Below are 22618 nucleotides of genomic sequence, written 5' to 3' on the forward strand. Positions count from 1 at the left end.
AGGTTGTGCTAGCTGGACAGTGTTAAAAGCCTTTGTAACCAATGTAACCTATTGGTGCTCCTCAGTCACCTGCTTTTCTGTTTGAGAATTTTCTGAAAACCTATTGTAATTTTTTGTAACAGAGCTTATTTTAAGAAAAAGCTAACACAAGTTGCTTAACTATTATAAAAGCACAGGTTGAGCAGACGCACAGTTATTTCTTTAGTTTCTTTCATTGTATTTCTGTTTAAAGCATGTGTTTAGTACAACTAAAGATTCTCAGTTTCCTACAGTTTCTATATCTAATTTGTCTTTTTTGAGAACGGGAAGATCATGTAAAGCAAATTACTGCAATGCTCTCTACTCAGGCCATGGTAAGATTAGATTGTGTTTGTATTGACCAAAAAACAATGTATGGAAACTGAAAATGCATTTTGGAGGAAATTAGTTTTATCCATTTTAAACCATTAATGTATTAGATATGCCAATTATAAATGGAATGACTGTTGATTTGGCCTGAAAACATCTGAGCTAATTTCCGTCAAGGAAAAATCACTTAAGGCAAAGTATGATGATACGTCCAACTAAGTCCAGCCATTACATTGTGAGTGTTTAAAAAATGGATATTAAGTTGAATGTTATCTTTAGCAGATGGTGTTCTTTTCTTTAACAGGCATGTTTTTAAATAAAACTTGCTTCTTTCCTGTTACACTGTAAACAGAATTTGTCATTCTCTATTCAGTGGAATACGTATCCTGGGAATGATGCCAGTGGTAATGTCAAACAATCTTGAATTACTAATGTTGAGAAAAGTTTAAATAAGTACATTCAAGTTCTAAAGAATTCTGGTTGATTTGATTTACTGTGAACCTTGTTAGCAAGGGCAAAAAAAGAACTATTTTGTATCAAACCCCAGCAACTCTTTTTCTTCATAGCTGTATTTCTATCTATTCTTTTGGATAAGGTATTGGTAGATGAGTAATGAAAAGAAATAAAGAACTGTTGTTTGAAAGTGTTTATCTGGAAAAAAATAATATTAAAATGCTGCTATGATTTTCCACAATGTTTTCCTCTCTACTTTCAGTTAATTCTGATTTCCTGGAAATTGAAGGAGAGGATTATATAAACGGGGACTAGAAACAACAGAAATAAAATCTTATCCCACTAGCTTGATAATTTGAAATTCACTAAAATGTGCTAAGTTAAATTAATTTGCTGGGACAGATGCTGGCTAACAGGATTTGTTTTTTCACTTCACTCTATGTTAACACTTTCATTTCTACACTAAGCCATTTTTACAAAGCCATAGTGTGTAGATGGATAAAAATCACCTTCTACTAATATTAGCTGTATTTACAGTGAAGCATAGCACTATCAAAACCGAGTATTGTTGTCTATAACTAGTTAGAGTAATACTTTTCCTACTAGAAGATACCCTAGGAAGTGGAGATGTAATAAAATTTATATTGAGTGTATTATCTAAAAACTCAATAACTGTTTCCAAAAGACGTTCAAGATTTTAGGTGGATTGGAGTGGGTTTGTTACCACTGTTATCAGATGCTAGGATGCTGTGCTTTTGTCATGGTTCAAAGTGAATTGAACCTGATTCTGCCTCCAGCCCTCAGAAAAGCTCACTAAGGTTGTGTTATGGCAGAGAATTGCAGACAGCCTGTTGTTATGACTTAATATAATCCAGTAATTCTCTTGTTTCCTTATTATGGTACTTCTTCATAGCTTTTTGTTCTTCATGAACAAGCCCATACTCTGGAGTAAGTAGTCCTGAAGCAGTAAATACTTTTATTTTGTGCTACAAAATTGCCTGTTAAAGTTAGGATAAAACAGAGAGTATTTAGGACTGATGTAAATAAAATACAATTATTTCTTTGGCAATAGTGAACATGTATCTCTTATGAAAATCTCATATAGACTTTGGATACAGTTAGCAAGTTAAATTTGTGTGTTATCTAAACTATGTTGTGTAGTGAATGTATGTGGCTTAAATGTGTGTTTATTAGTCTTGTATTTGTTCTTGTTTTCAAAGAACGATATAGGATCCAGAGTGATCAGTTAGAAGACCTTTGGCTGATAACAAAAGAGCTCACGCTTCGACTCGAAGAACATTTCAAGAAGCAAAACTGCAAAGATTTTGCATGTACTTTTTCTGGTTCAATTCCCCTGCAAGAATATTTTGAACTAATTGATCGACATTTTGAGGTATGTTACATAATATGTGAATCGTTAATGTTCTGCTAGTTTAAAAATTGTATGTTGTACTATGATTTATCAGATTATAACTATAGCTATCACAGGCATTTGTCTTTCAGAAAATAGAAAGCTGCATCTAAGATAGTGGTGGAAGAAATGTCATCATTTATTTTTTAACATACGGAGTATGCCTTGCCTCTGAAACAGCCCTTGTGACTAGCAGAGTACAAGTAGCTAGTGCAGTCTGCAAATGATACAAATTACGGTACTAGTATTTGCCCTTCTGCTCACTGCCTGTACAGAAGCCATGGGTTCTTCATTCACTAATGTCATGTTAGCTGTAAAATTGTTTCTAAAATTTGTCCTTAGTTTTAGACTACTTTTCTGTAATAATGAAGCCATGAGCATTTTTGTTTTTTCTGAATCATCCTGGTAATTATATAAAAAGTCCCTTCAGATTTAAAAAACTGACTGCCCTTGTAGAAGTAGCATTGGAGACTCAAGGGAGTTTACGAGACCAGATATAAAATAAATTTAATTACTTTTTCCTGTTTGGTCATGCAGATGACAATGAAAAATCTCCAATAGTTCAGCTAGCTTGTAGAAATAGCTTATTGTCGTGGTTTAACCCCAGCTGGTAACTAAGCACCATGCAGCCGCTCACTTACTCCCCCCCACCCAGTGGGATGGGGGAGAGAATTAGGGAAAAAAAAAAAGGTACAACTCATGGGTTGAGATAAGAACAGTTTAGTAGAACAGAAAGGAAGAAACTAATAATGATAACAATAACAATAATAAAATGACAACAATAATAAAAGGATTGGAGTATACAAAACAAGTGATGCAAAATGCAATTGTTAACCACTTGCCAACCGATGCCCAGTTAGTTCCTGAGCAGCAATCCCCCCCAGCCCCACTCCCCCCAGTTTATATACTGGACATGACGTCACATGGTATGGAATAGTCCTTTGGCCAGTTTGGGTCAGCTGTCCTGGCTGTGTCCCCTCCCAACTTCTGTGCCCGTCCAGCCTTTTTGCTGGCTGGGCATGAGAAGCTGAAAAGTCCTTGACTTAGTCTAAACATTACTTAGCAACAACTGAAAACATCAGTGTGTTATCAACATCCTTCTCATACCTAACTCAAAAACATAGCACTATACCAGCTACTAGAAAGACAATTAACTCTATCCCAGCTGAAACCAGGACATTTATAAAATAAAATATATGCACTCCTTCCCCCCCTTGCCTTTCCAGTAAAAAAAGAGAATAGCTATTCGAATATTTCTATTAAACTTGTGTAACGGACTAAACCAGCAACATATGTATGTAAGAGTGAGACATACTATTGGATGTTCTTTCATGCTACCAAATTTTCTGTGAGGTGGAGCCATCACCACACAGAAAGATGGAAGTTGTAGCTGGGATTCTCTGGGATGTTTTAGGGAGTCAGCCTAGATCCATGTCTGCCTCTCAAGCACATGAGTTATTCTGTTAGTCTTGCAACTAATTTGAAATTCAGAAGTTTGGGGTTTTCTTCTTAGTGACTGGTATTGTAGAAATACCTTAAACATAGGCTTCATTAGATTGTATCACAAGCTTAAATACAGTGAAGTTTGAAATATAAGTGTGATTGCTGGAATGCTCATTTAGGATCTTATTATGTTTCAGCTGGCTGAAGCTTTCTGAAGTTTCTGAAATTTTAGAATAATTATCTGGTCTAAAAAGTATCAAATGATCTATCAAGGGGATCCTAATGCTCCCATCCCTGTTAGTTTCAACACACTCTTTTTTGGCAAGCTTGGGAGAATTTTACCCAGGATGTCCTGTCTTTCTTCCTACTTCTAGAAAAGCTGCATAGTGTTTCTTTTTCTCTTAGCTTCCCTGAACTGTCCTTCATAATAATGTAGTGGCAGAATGGTACATTTGCTTATTTTTAAATATAATCTGTTTTCTAAATTTGGGAAACTTAATTTTTCTGCTCCTTTTGGGGCACTTTAAAATGGATGTGTGTCATAATGCTCACATCGGGAAAGCTGTGTGTCTTAATGTTTCTTCTGATAACTTCTGCTAGTTACAGCATGTCAGCTGTGCAGAGGAGTCCCAGCTTTTTGAAAGGACTCACCTTTATTTAGTGATTTTTGTGTTAGAGGCATGTACTGGAAAATGCTAAGGTGATTAAAAGATAAAATAAGAGTTCTTATTGTCTGGGCATTTGATGTATAATGTTCAAAGTTTTGTGAACACTTCAAGAGAGTTTTTTTGCTATAGCTGATCAGTGTATATAAAAAGAAAACAGATTTTACTTCAGAAAAAGACAATAATTCAAACAGTGCAGAATTTAGTTATTCTACTTATGCTTTAGGCAATAACCGTTTACTTTCTACTGCAATGAATATCAAGTCCAATATACTCTGTGTATGTGTCATAAATAGCACACCAAACCAAGAAGAAGCCTTGAGATCCTGGTTGTGAAATTTCACTCTTGTTATTAGGCTTCTTGATGAGATATTTATGCTTTTTCACAGATTATTGTGGCTGTTGAAAATTAGTTTTGATTTCCATGGCAAATGATCATTCTTGAAAATGTTAATAAGCTTCACGAGGAGTGTAAAATATGAAACTGATATAAATGACATTATCAGATTTGAATAATACACACTCTCCCAAAAATTTTACTATCATTCTCCCATTTCATTTGGAATGTGCATACATAATGTATATGACCATTAACCTGAATTCTTGAAAACCCCTAAATTGCAGCTACGTTTGAATGCTGAAAAATTTCAGGAGCTGTTATCTGAAAGGGCTGTACAGTTTCGAGCTATTGAGCGGCGATTGCTGACACGATTCAAAGACAAAACTCCTGCTCCTCTTCAACATCTGGACACCTTGCTAGAAGGAACATTCAGAGAGGTCAGTACAGTTTGATTATGAGCCTAACATTTCTTTACATTGTTGGTAAAACTTAGCTTGAAGAATATAAGCTATGCTTTCCTGGTTACATTTACCATCCAAGAGACCAGGAAGCAGTAATTTGTTTAACCTAATATTCCCTGTAACTTTCCAGATGATTTGCAATGGTTTTATTTAATCTGCAACCACAAAATCTTTACTCCTGGGTCACACCAGCTTGACAGCACATCATTCTTTCCTAACTGATGTTGATAGTGTAAATATTTTATAGTTCATGTGAAAATATTTTATAGTTCATAGCTTGTGTAAATATTTTATGGTACACTGTAAACTGGTGGAATGGTTTGGCTGGTGTAACATTCACAACAAAATTGTCTGAGGCTGACCATGTCCTTCCTTATGGGAATTTTATGTTCTAATCATTTCAGAATGTGATAGCTGCAGAAGAAAAATGTTTTAAAAAAATTCATTCCTAAACCATCCCCATACTGGAAGTACGCAAGGAATAAAACAATTTTTCTTCCTTTTCCTGCCTCAGCCCTGCATTGATTTAGAAAAACCTTTGTTTCATGATGTGTCCTCTTTGCTAAGAAGTTACTTTATGTGTTTTGTGCTTTTCTGTTAGAGGATCTGATTTTACTTTCTAACATGCCTTGTTAGAAAAGCTGAGTCACAATTAGATTCCTTGCTGGAAAAAAACCCTTACCTTTATGTGCTGTTGTATATCACAACTAAAAACCAGATGTGTTAAGGAAAAATATTTTTCCTTACTCTTTGCTTTAAGAAAACATTTCTCTAAATTGGAGAAAACTGCCTTTCCATGTATGATTATACATGAGTCAGATTTCCCTTTATTTCAGTCTTTACTGTGAATGAGTTAACTATGACATGGTTTAAGTTTGAAAGTGGAGGTTTTCTGGTAACTTCAAGAAATACTAGGTACTGTTGATACAGATATGCGATTCTTTAACAATTTGAAATGGCATGGCTAAATAAGCCCTAAAGATAAACAAATGTGAGTCTCTTGCGTCTCTGCTTTTGCTGTGTAGAACTGTTGCCTTTAAACTTAAAAGCAACTGGGATGTGTTTGACAGTTTTCTTATGCAGTTGAATTGAAAGATGAGTTCTGAGGATATGACAAAAATCAGGTGGTTGAAATAGTTGCATATTGCAGAAACTTATTTTAGTAGTCCCTCAAACCAAATTAGATGGGTGCATTTCTTAACAATTATTGTTGTAAGCTTTTTAAATTAGAATTAGTGTAGTTGAAAGGAGAATGAGGAGAAGATTTCTTTCCAGAGAACAAACACATTTTTCCACATTTGTTAAAACTTTGTTTTAGGCAAGTTCACATTTTTTTGGTAGATTTCCTTTGTAATTTTCTTTTGTTCATGTGAACCCCCTTGCAACAAAGAAATGTTGTTATTGTTAGTACAAACAAAAGTGTAGTAAAATAGTAATTGCCATAGAGACCGCACTGCTGCATATGTTGTTTTGACAGTGAGAGCTGTGGTAGGGTTTAATGTTGTCTCTTTGCTGTGTGGGTGAAATGAAATTGCTCGATGATGCATTTCCTATATTAGAAAAGACCTTGTTTTCTTTAATTCAGTATCGTCATCTGTCTTTATTTGCAAGTATATCTAATGCAAATACTTGGAAGTATTCAAAATATGGTACGTGTGTTTTCAGTAACGGAATAATGAGGTCGGATAAATACGAACAGTATAAAGTCTCACTCCAAAAATTCTTTTAAGCATATAGCCTTTTTGACATTGGAATTAATATGATTGTATTTTTGAGAATACTGCTTTTCAGACGAATTGTTCAAACAAGTTGTCTCTATTTTTCCTTTTGGAAAGTTGTCTGGTTTGAGCACCATGGTTGTGTTTAGTAGTTTTCCTAATGCAGAATGCATTCAGTGAAGAATGGTGATCCATAGACTCTTAGTGGAATGACTCTTATTTGCTTCAGTGGAATTTGGATTGAACTCTGAAAAAAGTGATGTAGAAGTTTTAGGGGTTTTTGTAATAAAACAAATATGATAAATCCCACAAAAAATACTCTGTTAGAAAAGAAATTGATTTTTACTCTCTTAGCATTCTCTGAGAATCTCATCTCCTCTCTTATGTTAAATATTTTTATGAGAAAAGAAAAATTTACATTGCTTTATCCCCTCATTTTTCACCGAAGTAACTGTTATGTACAAAGAAAGGTTTTGTTACTTTTTACATTGGGTTTTGCAGTTAGAAGGGAAATGTAGATGTTTTGGTTTTATAGTGTATTCCAAATCTTTTCATCTAGAACACGAAGGAGTTTCCAGTTACTATGAGTATGTGATTTTATTATTCTTTTTAACCCAGACTCCCCAGCATTTGGGCTCTATATGAGTTACATTCTTAATAGAATAACTATTATATCTTAGGATTTTTTTTTTAAATTGAAGCTAATAATGGTGTAACTTCTCCAAATCCATGGGGATATAAAGGTGCCTCTTATTGCTTCCCTTATTTCCTTGCATCAGAACAGTTATACAGCAGATATATAACCTTTTTGTGAACAGTCTTTTAAATACAAATCAAATAATGGTGAATATTCAACTCGTGTGGTTTCATTGCCTAGGTGTGATACATACCTACTTTAAACTTACTCTGTACAGTTTGTTTGCCCACCTGCAAATTGTTATGAATTGCTGAACTGATTTGAATTTTACAGCTGAAGTAGATTGTAAATGTTAATTTTCAGATTTTCAACTTCAAGTAAAAGTTGTGTTTGTGTGATATGTAGGTGGATGTACAAGGTGTGTCAAACCTATAGATGCCAAACCACAGAAAATTCATCAAGCTGCATTTGATTCTCTGGTAAAAAGCATTTCTATTTATGAATTAAATTTTTGTATTAGTCCTTGTACATTACCAACATGGCAGGATGTATTTAGCGCTACAATAAAATTACTAATGGGTTTACTATAAGGAAACTTTCACCTTACTTTTCATCTTCACAATAATGGAGAAATGTATAAGCAGGCATCAGTGTGTGCAATGATGAAAAGCTTGCTTATAGTTTTATAGTCCTGTTTAATCTTCTAGACTTTGTCTTTCTGAAGTAATATTCTAGGTCTAAATAGATTTGAATGACTATTAACAACAGTTAACAAATAGTGACATCAGGTATTCCGTTTTGGAAGGAAAAGAAAAGCTGTTATACATGTAGTAGCCTTGTATTGTATATTATATTAGAAAAAGGGAATATTATTCTTACAATGTTTAGGAATGATTTGTAGGAAGATGCTATGAAAATAATGGAAAAATCAATTTGCAATAGGTGCTATTTGTATGCCTATGAATTAATTTCTTGATCTCTGGTTAAAAAAATTACGAGTGCAATTGGATGTGCTGCTAGCTCCTGTTCTAAGAAAGGAATTTAATTAGGTAAATTTAGAAGCAATTGAACAGTAGTTGAGATTGCATAGACGTTTTGTAGTTTAAAGGACTTCAAATATTAAATGAGATTGCAGCAAATTTTATAGTAGCTGGTGTAAATAGCATGTACTTTGTATAATGCTCACCTAGTAGAGATGTTATTGCTTGAAAGTGTAATTTAATAATCTTTAATCTCTACAATGTGTTTCCTGTCATATTAAAAAAAAAAATATATATAGTTTGACAGTAGCTGCAGGTGCCTGCCCTGGAAATATAATTTTCATGCATTGACTCTTGACATACATTGTTTGGGTTTCCAGGTACAAGCTGGAATTAACAAGTGTCATAAAAATCAGATGGTTCAATTCCTTATTTCAACCCACATGGATTTTATCCTGGTGAATCTAAGCAATTCTAGCTGTGTCTAGGTGTAAGCTGTGTTTAACCCTGTAACCATGTTTAGAAGACTACTGCAGTTACGTTCTTTTAGGGAAAGAGGAAGACAGATGTATTTTAAACGTGGGGTGGAGTTGTCCTAGGGCACTAATTGTTGCTTAACCAATTTTAAGTACTTAAAACATGAATCTGAGAGAAGATTGAACAGTTCAAGTTTACAAAAAAATGTAATGACAAAGCAATCACTTCTACCTTGCATTGTATTACAGTAAAAGGTAGCAAAATTAAGACAAATCATGAATCAAACAGTTTTATCCTATATCCCCACACTTCCATCATATGTAATAAGCATAGCTCCCTTCCTATTCTTTGATGCCACTATTGCACAGTACCTCAGGTTTCCCCATGTTCTGAACCTTCTTCATCCCCACCCTGTAAAACCACTAATTCACTTGTGCTTTCTAATATTGACATCTCAGTTTTTACCCATGGCCTCAGCACCCACCGTCAGTTGCTTTTTTGTGCACTGTCAAGCCAGTGCACTAGTGCTGACTGGCAGTAGCCACCTAACCAGACAAGATGGATGATGTCCCCTGTCTTAGTAGAAATACTAATAGTGTCTCTCCTCTCTCAGTCTGCTAATTTAGAAAATATATAGAGGAACTTAATGATTTCTGGATCTTCATGTCACTGTAAAATTTTGTGTGGTCATTGGAAGTGACAGTTACTAGGAATGGACTGACAGAACAAGTCCCATATAAATGGTCAGCACAGTTGCATAACCTGAGACATCTAGGCTTAATAACTACATGTTCTACAACAATGGGTCCTGATTTTTGATTGGTGATACATTTTAGCTTTTCTTTCTTTAAGATACTTTATAAATTTGAGAGTGTCTTTCCATTAGTAAGAGGACCTAACATGGTTTTCTAAACAGAACTGCTACAACTAATTGATACTGCAAGTTTATTCCCTTTATTTTCTCCTAATTCAGCTATTCTGTCATGGTCATCTTATTTATACTATTACTGAATAACCTGTCTCACAGAAATACTTGGCTGTAAGCAGCAATAAAGTGGCTTTCAATGTAATTTTCAGATCTTGCTCTGTAAACAACTAGAAGTTGTCCAGTTCATTCTGCTGTCTTTAGTATATGGTTTGTATTTATCTTGGCTGGTCGTGGTCTTGCATCTTGTGCGTTCCGCATATGAATTGCAGAGATTCATGCACGTAGGAATTTTTCACTTAAAAACTCTGCTTGAAACAAGGGGAAAAGTATTCAAGTAGTCTTTCAGATTTCATGATGTGCTCACAGGTTACAGTTTACGGGGAACAGGAACAAACACAATTCCTACAGATTTTTTTCAGTGTAATCTCCCTCATTTGTTCTCCCTTCAGCATTCCTATATCGTTTATCTTGTTCATACAGCTAGCAGCACTGGAAAGTAAGTGTAGCATTTCACCATCAGTCTATTAGAAGTGGTCAACAAACACAATTGCTTCTAGGTAGAGATTCCGTGACTCCTTATTTAGAATAAAGTAGGCAATTCCATCAGGAGGATCCATTTTAATTCTTTACACAGCAGTAAACTGTGTAGGAATATGTTACCTGTGACTGAGAAAGCTTTATCCACATATAAGGGTAGCTGTTTTCCCTGAGATCTGTGATGTGAGCTGTCCCTCACATATACAGCCCTGGATGTTAGTTGGGGATCTTGAGCATTCAGTAGAGACTTCTGGAGAAAGAGATGAATTTTGCGAAGGTTTTGGAAGTCAAATGTCTCTAAATGAATGCACTGGTTTTTTTAATTAGTGGTGTCAGGGGAGTTGCCCTTTCTCTTTCCTATGACAGTTTTGGAGAAAGGTGCTTCTAATATTTTCAGAACTTTATGAACTTCATAACATAACTGTTTCTTTGTCATAGCCTAATTTAAACAGAATGATGGAATATTTCATGTTTTTGAGATGGAAGTTAAGCAATTGTGCTATGAATTCATGCCAGCTGCTAAATCTTAGGACTGGCCCATAGTTTCATGCCACAGCACAGGATTGGTATTTAGGTGTCCTTACGTTTGTTCTTTGTTTATGGATAACTCTTCTTGCAACTGGTTTGATCCTTTTGGAGCCCTTCAATCCCATGTTATTTTCAGAGTGACATTGAGTAGCCGTACTACTTGACAGGATCTATTCTAGTCTTGAAAGTTGACATGTAATTAACCAAATCTAAACCTAACTTTGTAGCATTCTTTTTCTCAAAGAAAGAAAAAAAAAATTAGAGCAACACCTGGTTAAAGCATGTAGGATATGACTTGCAGCTTTGTTTAAGTTTACTCTAAAATGCATACACAAAAAGAACATTCAGCTCATGTTAAAGAGTTAACTAAATGTTTTTTTAGAAAAGCATCCAAAAAGAGAAAGTTATGATACAATAACCTTTCAAAGTTAAATGTATGGAGAATAAGCAAATCTTTTGTATCCCTGGACATAATTTAGGAGCCCATGGGAAATGCACTAAATATTTATGTTTCTTGAGGTTTCAGCAGAATGTGTAATTAATCTGAATTTTGGACAGAACTTAAAGGAACTTAGAATCCCTTTGAGCACATCTTACTTAACAAGACAATTGTGAGGAATTTTCACCCTAGTGCTGCTGATCATGCATGTTATGTCTCTCTTTCATTCTGGTTTGTGATCAAGCAAGAGTGTTGAAACCTTGTCAAGCAGTATTTTAAGTATTGAAATACTGTGTGCCAGTTCTTGTCCGTTTTATAGTATTTGACACTATCAGGCAAAATTAGTTTTGGGTGTAAATCACAATTGAGATAACTAGTTGATTCTGAATTGTATCTTCCGAATCATATGATTTCCTCTCTGAAATTTTGGCACTTCAGATGAAAACCAATATTCCAATTAACAGTTCACAAGTATCTAAAGGTAAGCATATTTTTTCCCTTTTGTCTAACACTTTTGATCAGTTTTCAGAACAGATCCTTAGCTGATTTAAACCACCATTATTCCAGAGAGCCTGGTTTATAAGACACAGGGTTCTGGCCCAGTGTTTAAGGGGCTTGCCTTTATGCCTGGGGACGTTGTCACGTGTCTGCTTCACCTGTGTTCAACACCAGCTAGATGTGAATATGATGCCATCTGGAAGCTTTGCACCTGTGTCAAAGTTGAACAAAAAACATACTAATGCACCTTCCTCATAGCACTGCACTAATGTAGTTATGTGGCTCCCAGTTGGAGATGGTTCATGATCTCCTGTCTTTCAGCTGCTGTGGAACAATTCCGTGACTTTCCGCACCCTTCTCTGCAGATCTGTTTTAAGCTTTTGCTCTGCTGTTGGGTGCTGTGACAAGCACAATTGCAGGTCCTCTCTGTCTTTTGGTCTCTAGGCACGCACTCTAGGTTCGATCTCGTATCTGGTATGTATCTTGCTCAGAGTTTCCTGGAGTCCAGTTAACTCAAACTGATGACAGCTATTTCAGCTTTGTCCAGTTCCTGATACTGAATTTCCCCACTACTGACAGTATGTGTATTGACACTTGGAGTAAATGATAATTAAATTCTGCAAAGGAATTTTTAAATGTGCATGTGCATTTTGTTGTTGGCATGAAAAATACAGCTGTGTGGAAAACAGAGCCATGCTACTTGGAAGGATCTAACTTACTTTCATCTCTTCAGCAAGAGATTTGGATCTTGTCCCTGTCTTTTGAGAGGAAGCACGATCTCCCCTCTTTGCTTCTGTTTGTTTCCTGTTTTTCCCTGCTCTCAGAATAAGATTCCCCCAGCTATCAAATGACACACTCCCATTTGATTTTTGGGTCTCTTATTTCTAGTGCTTGGTTGCAGACTCACATGATTGAACTAGGTTCTCTACAGTCAGTTTTTTTTGGTTTAGGGAACTGGAAATACTCTAGGTTAGTAATCCTTTGTGGTTTCAGGCTGTTAGGTAGAGTAATTTCTTTTGGTATTTCCATAATGATTTCAGCACAAAGGTGAAGAGTATATCAAAGGTAAATGCCTTTGCCCTCCTTAGATGTAGGTGATTTATAGGCAGTAGTACAAAAGGATATATGTTTGTGTACATGTGCACATGCGTATATATGTGTACATACACGTCATTCATCATATCTTCATTTCAGTCTTCAGAATTGTTCCTGAATGTCGTTTTAGAATTGTATATCTTAAGAGCCAGAATTTTACTTCTGTGATAGTTGATACCAACAGGTCCAGCCCCTAATATACTAAAGAAGAAAACATCTTCCCATTTTTCTCCTTACCTCATGTCCATCTACTGATTTAGGAAGCTAGGCTCTTTATTTCTAATCTGTAATCTACTACATAGGTGTAATACAAAATAAGTATTGGCATTGCAATTTTTTAAGTAAACATAATTTTCTAATCTTTTGAAAGCATAAGTACTGTTCCTTGCATTACTTTAACACTTGCAATGTGTGGAGCACTTTGATGGTTGGTGGTTTGTGGTCATGGCAAATAACATTCATTATGTTCTATTCACTAAAACACATGGAATGTCATTAAAGATCCATTAACTCTTTGTTCAAGCCCCTTAACTCCTTTCCTTGCTTATTAGTCGGTTGATAAAAATCTCAAAAGTGATCATTAATGATTGAGTATTCTCTCTAGAGTTGCACTTCTGACACACATGGCCTCAGGAACTCGACATTTTGGGAATGATTCATTCCTTGATTAGTAAAGACTTTTACCTCAAAGCAAAACCATTAGGGTTTATCATGCATGACTTAAAGGCTATATATCACACCCGCTCCTGTAATAGTCATTTTCCCCAGATAATGTCAGTGAGAACTACATCCATAGTATAAATTAGCTCTTTTTGGCTTGAATAATTATGCTGTTCTTTGGAGGAGTTATATTTAACTTCTCTTGTTTTATTGCTCTTTCTGCTAAATGTAGTTTTTTCATAGCCCCTAAAAGTAGCTTATTGGCTATTACATATAATTAAAATTCTCTATTTTACTGGTGTTCAAGTAGTGTTATGTTTCTGTTTCCCTAAGACTAATTTAGCTTTAACAGTGGAATACTTACAATGTCATCAAAGCCCCTTTTTATTAGAAGATATATTCCAAAAATGTCTGAAAGTAGTTAGCTGTGCTTGGGAAGCATATATTAGGATTGCTGGCACAACTTTTCTGTATATTGGTCTGTGGTAGCAATTACTTGCTCCAATGTGGGACAGTCTTCACTTCAGGTCAGCCAGTTTGTGGGGAGGGGGGTTAGATCCATGTAAAAGCTGGAAACAATACAGCCATCACAAGAGAAAGAGGTTGGAAATAAAATGCCCTTGTGTGTGTGGATATGGCACAAAGCACCTCAACTGGGATATGCTGGACTGCATTCAGTCTGGCCTGTCACATTTTCCATAAAGGAGGGTTTCAGCTACACTGTGCTGTGTCATACAGCCCTATCTACTGAATTACTCCTCTTGAACCTGTGAATAGCCAGGTTTGAACACGCACTGCTCCATTCAAATCACTAAAGGGCCAGAGGTTTGATTCTATTTAAATTTTTTTTTCCCCACTCCACCCTGGGTGGGGTTCCCACTTTAGAGCTGTTGCACCAATGTGACCTATCAGAGGGTTCCCCAAACTTTGATTCAGTCCTCAGGGGTATGTGCAGGTTGTACTCTCTGGCGTATAAAGGCAACATCAGGAAGTGATTTATGTCACTTCTTGTGATGTAAATGTTCTTTGGCACATCTTGTGACATTTGTTTCATTGGCTAATGTCTTTTTGAAGGGGAAAAAATAATATTCCTTTTTTAGGGGTAGATCTTGTATCCTCAGCCTAAACATGAGCTCACCAGACCGTATATGAGGGCTTTCTGTAGGGACTGAAAGAACCTGTGTGCATTTGAATGAATGAAAATGGAGCCGGTTGGCTACAATTCCCTGGAGAAAGAAATACTGGTAAGTCTTATTTCTTTGAAAGAAATGTCATATCTGATAATCTGAAATATCAGATACCTGTGCTGAAGCTTAAATCATTGACAGGCTCTTTCACTGGGAGAAATGTACTCCGTAGGTAAGAGAGGAAGTGCGATGCAGTAGTGTAATCAAAACTTGAATAAAAAAATTCATACTGTCTTCATAGAAGGATGGAAAAGACTTATTTCATGCTCCCTAGAAAGTTTTCTATATGAGCCCTGTAATTATGCAGTACAAAAGCATTTGAGGCATAAAAGCTATACAGCTGAGAAGAATTAGTGAGCATACGTGGTAGAAGATACAATGGTTACCTTGCGAGTTTGCATACATGATCTTCGTGAAATTGCTCATTTTAATTAAGTGGTCCAGATGTGATGAATTAAGTGAATATTAAATTATTATCAGTTTTGGTTAATTTCTGCATGCAGTACTGAGAACATTTTTAGTGGCTTCTGATTGAATTTTAATAGTTTGCTTTTGGGTGGCTACTATACTTGTTTTACCAGCGTGACCATGGGTGCTGTGCCTTCAGGTAGCTGAAATAACATTGAACTAGGTAATTTTCTGGTGTAAACTCACGATAAGCGATACTGATTTCTTTGATGGACAATAGATGATAATATTGCATTGTGGTTGGATGGCAAGTATACGTTGGTTTCAAATTCATGCTGAGTAAATATTTCGGAGACCTTCATCCCTGGATTCAGTGAAATGCTTGGGTTCTTGTCAACTTATATGTTCATTATACCAACAACTAAATAATAAGGGGAAAGCTACATACATCATGTAATTTAATAGCATTTTATGCCAAACTCTGGTTTAAAAAGACCTCTCTCCTCCCCCTACCCCCCCCCCTTCCCCCCAAAAAAAACCCCAAACCCCACCTGGGAAATAAATATTTGAGGACCAAATTAACTAAATTACTCATCTAATGCTTGCAGATTTTGGTGTGAGTTGAGTATTGAAGTGGATTTGGTTACTGTTGTATCTTTACTGTAAACCCACCAACACCAAGCTATTTTATCTGCTAACTTAATCTAAAATCATTTTACATCAGTCTCTATAACTACTTATTTCCACTAACACATGGAGAATGACCATCTAAATCACTGTTCTGTTGATCTTGGGTACTTGTGTAGGTGTGACATTTAATTTAGTCACTGATGATGGCTGGCCCAAACTGACTTGTATAGACCATTGGTCTACTCTGTAGACCAATGTCAGGGGTGAGAATAGACCTCAGGTCATTAACCCCCTGCTTGCCCAGAACATCTGATAATACTGCTTATGTATTCATTGCACACCCTGATCAGCTGAGCTAGGATTCTGCTTGGTATTAGTTGCTAGAGGCAGTATAGTAGTGGACTATGGGTTCCTGAAGGAAAAAAAAAATCAAGAATAGTATAAACACTTTATTAAAAAAAAAACCAAACATCTGTTTATTTGTGTGTATGTTCCTTGCAGTGAGCTTGGAGCTGCTGCTCTAGCCACTACCTCTCTGAGGAAAAATGTAACTTGTGTGGTCATCCTCCCAATTTAGATCTTTTTAATAAAAGGTACAGTTTATGTTGGAGCTAAACTGTTGGTTAAATTTGTAAATCGACAAAAACAAAAGGGAAAAGAACTTTCTTCTCCATTTCTTCTTGCCAGTTGGCATCTCAACAGGTGTATTTTATGTTTCAGTTGTGCTTAACTACTGACTTCCACACAGTAGGTATTTCTACATTGTGAAGCCTTTAATTATTCTGTTGTGGATAATTTAAACCAGTATGAAAAGGAAAAAGGTGGTTAATGCAGGAAAAGTTGGTGTAATGAACTGAGGGTGTCTGAAGTCAGGAAGGAAGAAGACAGTAATGATGAAAATCATAACTACAGAGGTATTATTTTAAGGCTTCTATATTTAATATTCTGCCCATTCTGCTTGCCTTGAGTTCTTTCACAAAGTTCTGTGACTGCCAATTTCTTGTTTTAGTATTGGCAATTTGTTATGGATACAGACTTGGTATTATTTAGATATCTGAAAATTAAGTGTTTGCTTGAGTCCCTTGTTGGATAGATGACCAGGACACTGAAATGTTGAGGTGGCAGGTTTTGGCAGTGACAGCTGTAATCCTTATTTTTCCAAAATGCCTTTTGGTCAACCTAGAAAACATGATGTATGAGTGCTGAAGACTATACTTGCCAGGGAAGCAGAAGTGGAGAAAAAGACATTCTATATCACAGGAACTGGATTTTTTAAATGGTATTTTTAAAGGAATCATTCCATTTCCCTTTAGGAAATTTGAAATTATTTGGTGTGGATAACATAATTTTTATCTTGTTCATTGTTTATACTCTCAAGGCCAATATACTTAGAAAAAGCAACACCTATTAAAGCCCTTTGAATTCAGAGTCTTTCATGTTACAATGTGTCTATTTACTGCTGTCAGCAGGCTGGCAATGTATTTAGGTTGAAGAGGTTAACAAGCATACTTTGGAGTGTTACTTTTATTTTCTGTTCTGTGACACTTAGCAAAATCCCATTATACAATTGAGTAGTATTATAATATTAAAATGTTAATTTGTTCTGCATTCCATTTTTTTTAAGGTTTTTTCTTGTGCATTGGCCCATGCGTTTTGTATAAAACCTATAATTTAAACACTACACCATAGAAATGCCCTAAATTAGTAACCTTTTGCCTTTGCTACCTTAATTACATCTCATTATTTAGTACTTAAAGAGCAACCTCTAGCTATTGGTTAGATATTTGCTAGCTAATTAGATTTGTCATGTTAAAGAAAACAGTAGTAGCCCTTGCCTCTGTTCTAATCTGAATGGGGTTTCAGAGTTTTGAGAAAATTCCATTCTTTGCTGGAGGAAAAGTAAACTTTTTACATTTTCCTTGTTTTTTCATTTCTCCTTAATGAGCATTTCATTGTGCATTAGCTGTCTGTAACATTCCAATAGGCAATTGGAAGTCTGTCTTAAAATAAGTATTTTCAAAAAGACTGTTGTGTTTCAGTGTGTTCTATGTCTTCTAGCTACATTTATTCCTTTTAGCTTTTATGAGCATCTGATATACTCAATTTCTTTTCTCTTTTTACTGTGGAAACAAATACGAAGCAGATTACTTGTTGGCTACTAATAGCTATCTTTCAGATTTTTACCCCCTTTTGGGAAGAAATCTGTATTGTTTGATCAGAATCACAAGGAATGTGATTCAGTAAAACATTGTCTCTTCTGACAAATTTAAAGATCCTTTCTCCTTCTGTTTGTTTTTTTAATTGTATGCAGAAATTATGAACTGCAGAAATTATGAACAGCTTGCAGGTTGACTCAATCTTCACTATTTTATTCATGTCTACTGGATTGTATTTTTGCATTTTATTTCACTTTATTTTTTGCTATTTTTTCCTTTGTATAAAAGCACGTGAAGAGATTGTAGTTTGTAATTGCAATTAGTTAGAATTCCATGATGTGAAATTCCCTGTCATGCAGAGATATCCTGCTTCATTTCCTCTATTGCTTTTTTTTTTCCCTGAGATGCACAGTAGTGGAAGCTTGTCTACAACAGATATGTCTATCTGACTTGATTCCTACCCAGTACTTAACTACTGCTCTCCTTACCTAGTTCTTAAATTGTTGCCTGCACTGTCCATTTGTTTTTGGAAGACCAGTGTCTCCAAAAAGTTCCTTCACCCATTCTTCCCATATGTTTTCTTACATTACGGGTTAAAAATTGCAGCATGGCATGGCATGTTTACAGTTTGAAGTGTAACTCCCCATTTATGTTTATTGTTGTGATAATCACTGACCATTTATTTTTAACAAAGGCACCAGAGACAAATGGAGAAAAACACATTGATACAAGTCTTCATCTTGCTCATGTGTTTTTTCTTCTGTGGGAAACCCATCTATGGAACAGAGAAGCACTTGGCCTCTAGTGTATAAATTTGTTCCTATGAAAACCAGTTTTAATTTCTGAATTAAACTTTTTTGAGGGTAGTGGTGGTGGGTATACTAGCAGTGCCTTTACAGAGAAACCAGTTGGCCTGTCCAATTTTAGTCTAAGTACTTCAACCTTTGAAGTAGATAGTTTTCAGATAAATGTCCTTTTCATGTTTTGTTTCCTATGTCACTGTTTATCCATTCTATGTCTGTAAGCTCTGAAACCATTACTTCACTACTCATGTGAGGATTTGAGTGATTTGTTGATTATTGTCTGTATTTATTCTTGGTTTTGAATTCAGCAAGGCAATCTGTAAAGGTGTAAAGGCAATGACTGCCTTGTTGGTTTAAAAAAACAGGCAAAACACAAAAACCACAGAGAGGCCATGTTGGTTTAAAAAAAAAAAAAATAAAATTAAATTCTATGGAAACCTTTCCCTGAGAATAGTTTTTGAGATTTGTGTGGATTACAAAGCATTAAGAAGGGTTGTTCCTTAATTTTCTTTCCGAGCAAAAATGCCAAGATACAATTTTAGCAGGTATTAGTAAAAACTGAAAAGTATGCTTTGTGTTCTGGGACTGGTGCCAACATCTGTATTTGCAACTCCCAAGACAGGTCTAAGAGTGAAAGCTTTTCCTCATTGCCCTCGGAAGACTGCTAGAACAAGCCTGTGACATTTGTGTTCTGTTGCATCTGTGTTATTTACTTCCCCTTCAAGAAAAAATTTTTTTTGGGGGGGAAGAAATTTATGGTCACTGCAAAGGAGTTTACTCCCTGGGGGCAGGGAGGGAAGGAAAGAAAAAAAGTCATAACCCTTTGTTTCAATCACAGGTGCATTTTTCTAGTAGGAGGTCACATTTAATTTGTGAGCATGTTTGGGTGATTCTGGAGCAGATCCTCAGCCAGAATGAATTGTCATGGGAGTTAATAGTTCTGACTGTTAACACAAGCTGAGGTCTGTTCTCTAGCCTGGGTAAGTTTCTTCATTTTTTAATGAGACAAATGGGACTGTAAATTTTAAATTTTCATAAAATGTCCAGTAAATTGTAGTCATTTTTTTGAAGAGATTCAAAGTCTTGTCTCATTTTCTGTAAATGTTATAATAACCTATGTTGTCACTTAATTTTTTTGTATTTTGATCAGAGATCAAATAGAGAGGGTTAGGTTTCTGTGCATATGTTCCTTTCTTAAAACAGTGTGTTTATCAGGTGAAGGATAGTTAAAATGATGCATGCAAGTCTGGACCCTTCCAATCTGTTTCAAGAGGCTTTTCAGTGCATTACTGAGGCACTTAATTTGTTGTAGTTTTATTCTGAGCAGTAGGGAGCCCTCTTTAATCCTGTTCTATCTAGGACAGTTTCAGGTGCTCTTTCTTTTAAAATAGGCCACTTTATTAGGTCAACTAAACATGGATTTAAATGTCTAAATTCTGGTTTGAAAAATACATGTGCTTCAAAACAGTACATACTTACAAGAAATAAGATTCCTGGATTTTTCCCTCTCTCTTTTGTTAACTTTTGCATTACATACGGAACAATGTTGCTTTCAGTTGAAAAATAGATTGTTCCAGCAGAGTGCAGCAAAAGACAAATATTGTAAATATGCTTAGCTTTCCTGTCAAGAGTTGGTACATTATAAAAAAGGAAGAACTTAGATAAGGAGCTCATAATTCATAAAATACCAAATAAATTATAGAGGAACTGTATAAGAAGGTTGCACTTTACTTAAGTTCTTTCTCCAGGTTTTTCCTTCTGCACTCTGAAACATCGGTAGAATTTACTGGGAAAATAATGATTAAAGTGCTAATATATGGTGACTAAGTAAAGTCTAATATCTGTCAAGCATTCCTGGTAAATAGAAGCAGAACTTTGAATTGTAGGTAGCTAAATGCTACTGGTTAGTAATTTATCTGGGGCTGGAATGCAAGCTGGTGGAAGAGTTGAGATTGCATTTCAGGATTTTTCCGTTCTTCCCCATATTTAAACTTTTAAACTCCCCTGCCTTTTATAATTTTAGCTACTACTGTTTTGGTTTTTTTTTCCCCCCTGCTTTATTGCTTATAAGGTAGCAAGCCTTATTTTTTTGGCCTTTGTTTCACCATAACATGCAAAAATTTTCTTTAGCTTTTTGAAGCCTTACTCTAAATGACACCATTAAGAAAAGATTGTATAGTTACCTTGACCCTCCAAAATGTAAGTAAGAGTAGTGTGCAAATACTGGTTTCTGGATAATGTATACAATTTGAGTCACTCTTCTAGTTTAATCTTGGGGAAAATTCCCAATGATGCAAAAGGATTCTTGCATGTTCCTTATAAGTCTGCATGTCTAAACTCAGTTTAAGATATTCTTTCTTCATATAGGCATAGCTTTGCTGGATGTTAGCACTATAAAAGAATAGTGAAGAGACCACCTAGAAGCATAGTTTTTTATAACTCTAAAGCCGGTAGTAGTTTTCAGAAGCTGAAAAGAGGAAATTTAGTCTTAAAACATGTTAATGAGTGTAAGAGTTATATATTTACCTAAGAAAAAAGTGAATGTATGTATATTCAGAGATTGAAAATTAAAATAGATATGTAAAATATTTCTTAAGAAACCTCAAAGGAATGCAGTTTTCCTTAACCCATCTGTTAAAATTTATATAATTTGAATCAAGCCATACATTTTTACTAATAGTTTCTAGTGTTGTTCCCATGTCAGAATCTGGATTTAGAGCCCTAAGCAGGCTTATGTTTTCACTGTTTGGGTTGCAGCCCGATCCCCTGGTCCTCCTGATCCTGGGTTTCAAAATGCCTTGCGCTGCCGAAGTTGAAGTGGGAAATGTTGCCAGACGAGTTCATTCTCAGCTCATTAATCAACACGAATAGGTCAAATGAGAGACTGAGGATGAATGAGTCTGGGATGCCCACCCAGTCATTTGTGGGCATCATCCCCACAGTATGCCCTCCCATCCTTCAGTGGGTCCCCTTCCCCTCTTGCCACAAGTGGCTCTTCCCTGACACCTTTGCCCAGTAGAAGTGCAGAGTCTTGCTTGTTGCACTAGTCCTTTCCTCCTTCTCCTCACTGGTCAGATGAGGACAGTTCCCCGGGCATCATGAGAGAAGTAACCTATGGAGAAACTAAAGTTGCCATGCTGAAGTGGTAGAGATGTTTGTTTGGAGAGAAATCAGAGCAGGCTTTTAGGAGGCTACCCCAGCATTCCAGTCTGCTGCAACCAACACTTCCCCAATTTTCCCATGTCCTCTGGCTCTAGCAGCTGGTGGTAACAGCATCTGAATGATTTTTTTTCTACTGTGACCTTGAATCTCTCAGATGGCAATAGAAGTTTTTGTTTAAGTTGAAAAAGCCTGGGTTTGGTTTTGATCAGGATCTTCAATGCAGTGTGAAGTAACTCTAAATTTCTGGAGTACCTATAGACTCCAGTTAGGCTCAAGGCACCCTGTGTATTGGATGCTGTGCAAGCAGAGTAAAGTTTTTCTTTTTCTTTTTTTCTGAAGATCTTGCCATTTCACTACACCAAATCCTAACCAAGTTTTGAGTTTAGCAGGTCTAACATCCTTGGGTAAGGATGAAGGTCAGAGTATTTAGGAGGTATTTAGGAAAGCTGTTACACAATAAGATGATTCTAGGTTCATTTATTGGCTTTTCTAATACTGTTTTTGTTTAAATTTTTGGATCTGTCTCAGTCTGTAGTCTGAAGGGAATTAGTTACTGACCTTTCCCATACCAGAAGATCTTCACAGAGCAAGAGCAGTGCGAAGCTCATCTAGTATTTTTCTGGCCTCAGCTTTGTAAAGACTTTATTTACAAGA

The 22618-nt window shown here is 35.8% G+C and overlaps 1 protein-coding gene across 4 annotated transcripts in view; it reads left to right on the forward strand.

Moving 5' to 3' along the window:
- The window catches only part of BBS9 (Bardet-Biedl syndrome 9), a 329252-nt gene that overhangs the window by 77185 nt on the left and 229449 nt on the right, over window positions 1-22618 (forward strand). For 3 of the 4 annotated variants that reach the window (XM_030007534.2, XM_030007536.2, XM_030007535.2), the window contains exons 18-19: window positions 2022-2194; window positions 4945-5097. In XM_030007534.2, the coding sequence (XP_029863394.1) occupies window positions 2022-2194; window positions 4945-5097 (326 nt within the window). Of the gene's footprint in view, window positions 1-2021; window positions 2195-4944; window positions 5098-7881; window positions 7955-22618 lie in introns of those variants that run through there. The other variant, XM_041122104.1, reaches the window with a different exon arrangement.

This window comes from Aquila chrysaetos, chromosome 3 (genome assembly GCF_900496995.4).
Source record: "Aquila chrysaetos chrysaetos chromosome 3, bAquChr1.4, whole genome shotgun sequence".
NCBI lineage: Eukaryota > Metazoa > Chordata > Aves > Accipitriformes > Accipitridae > Aquila > Aquila chrysaetos.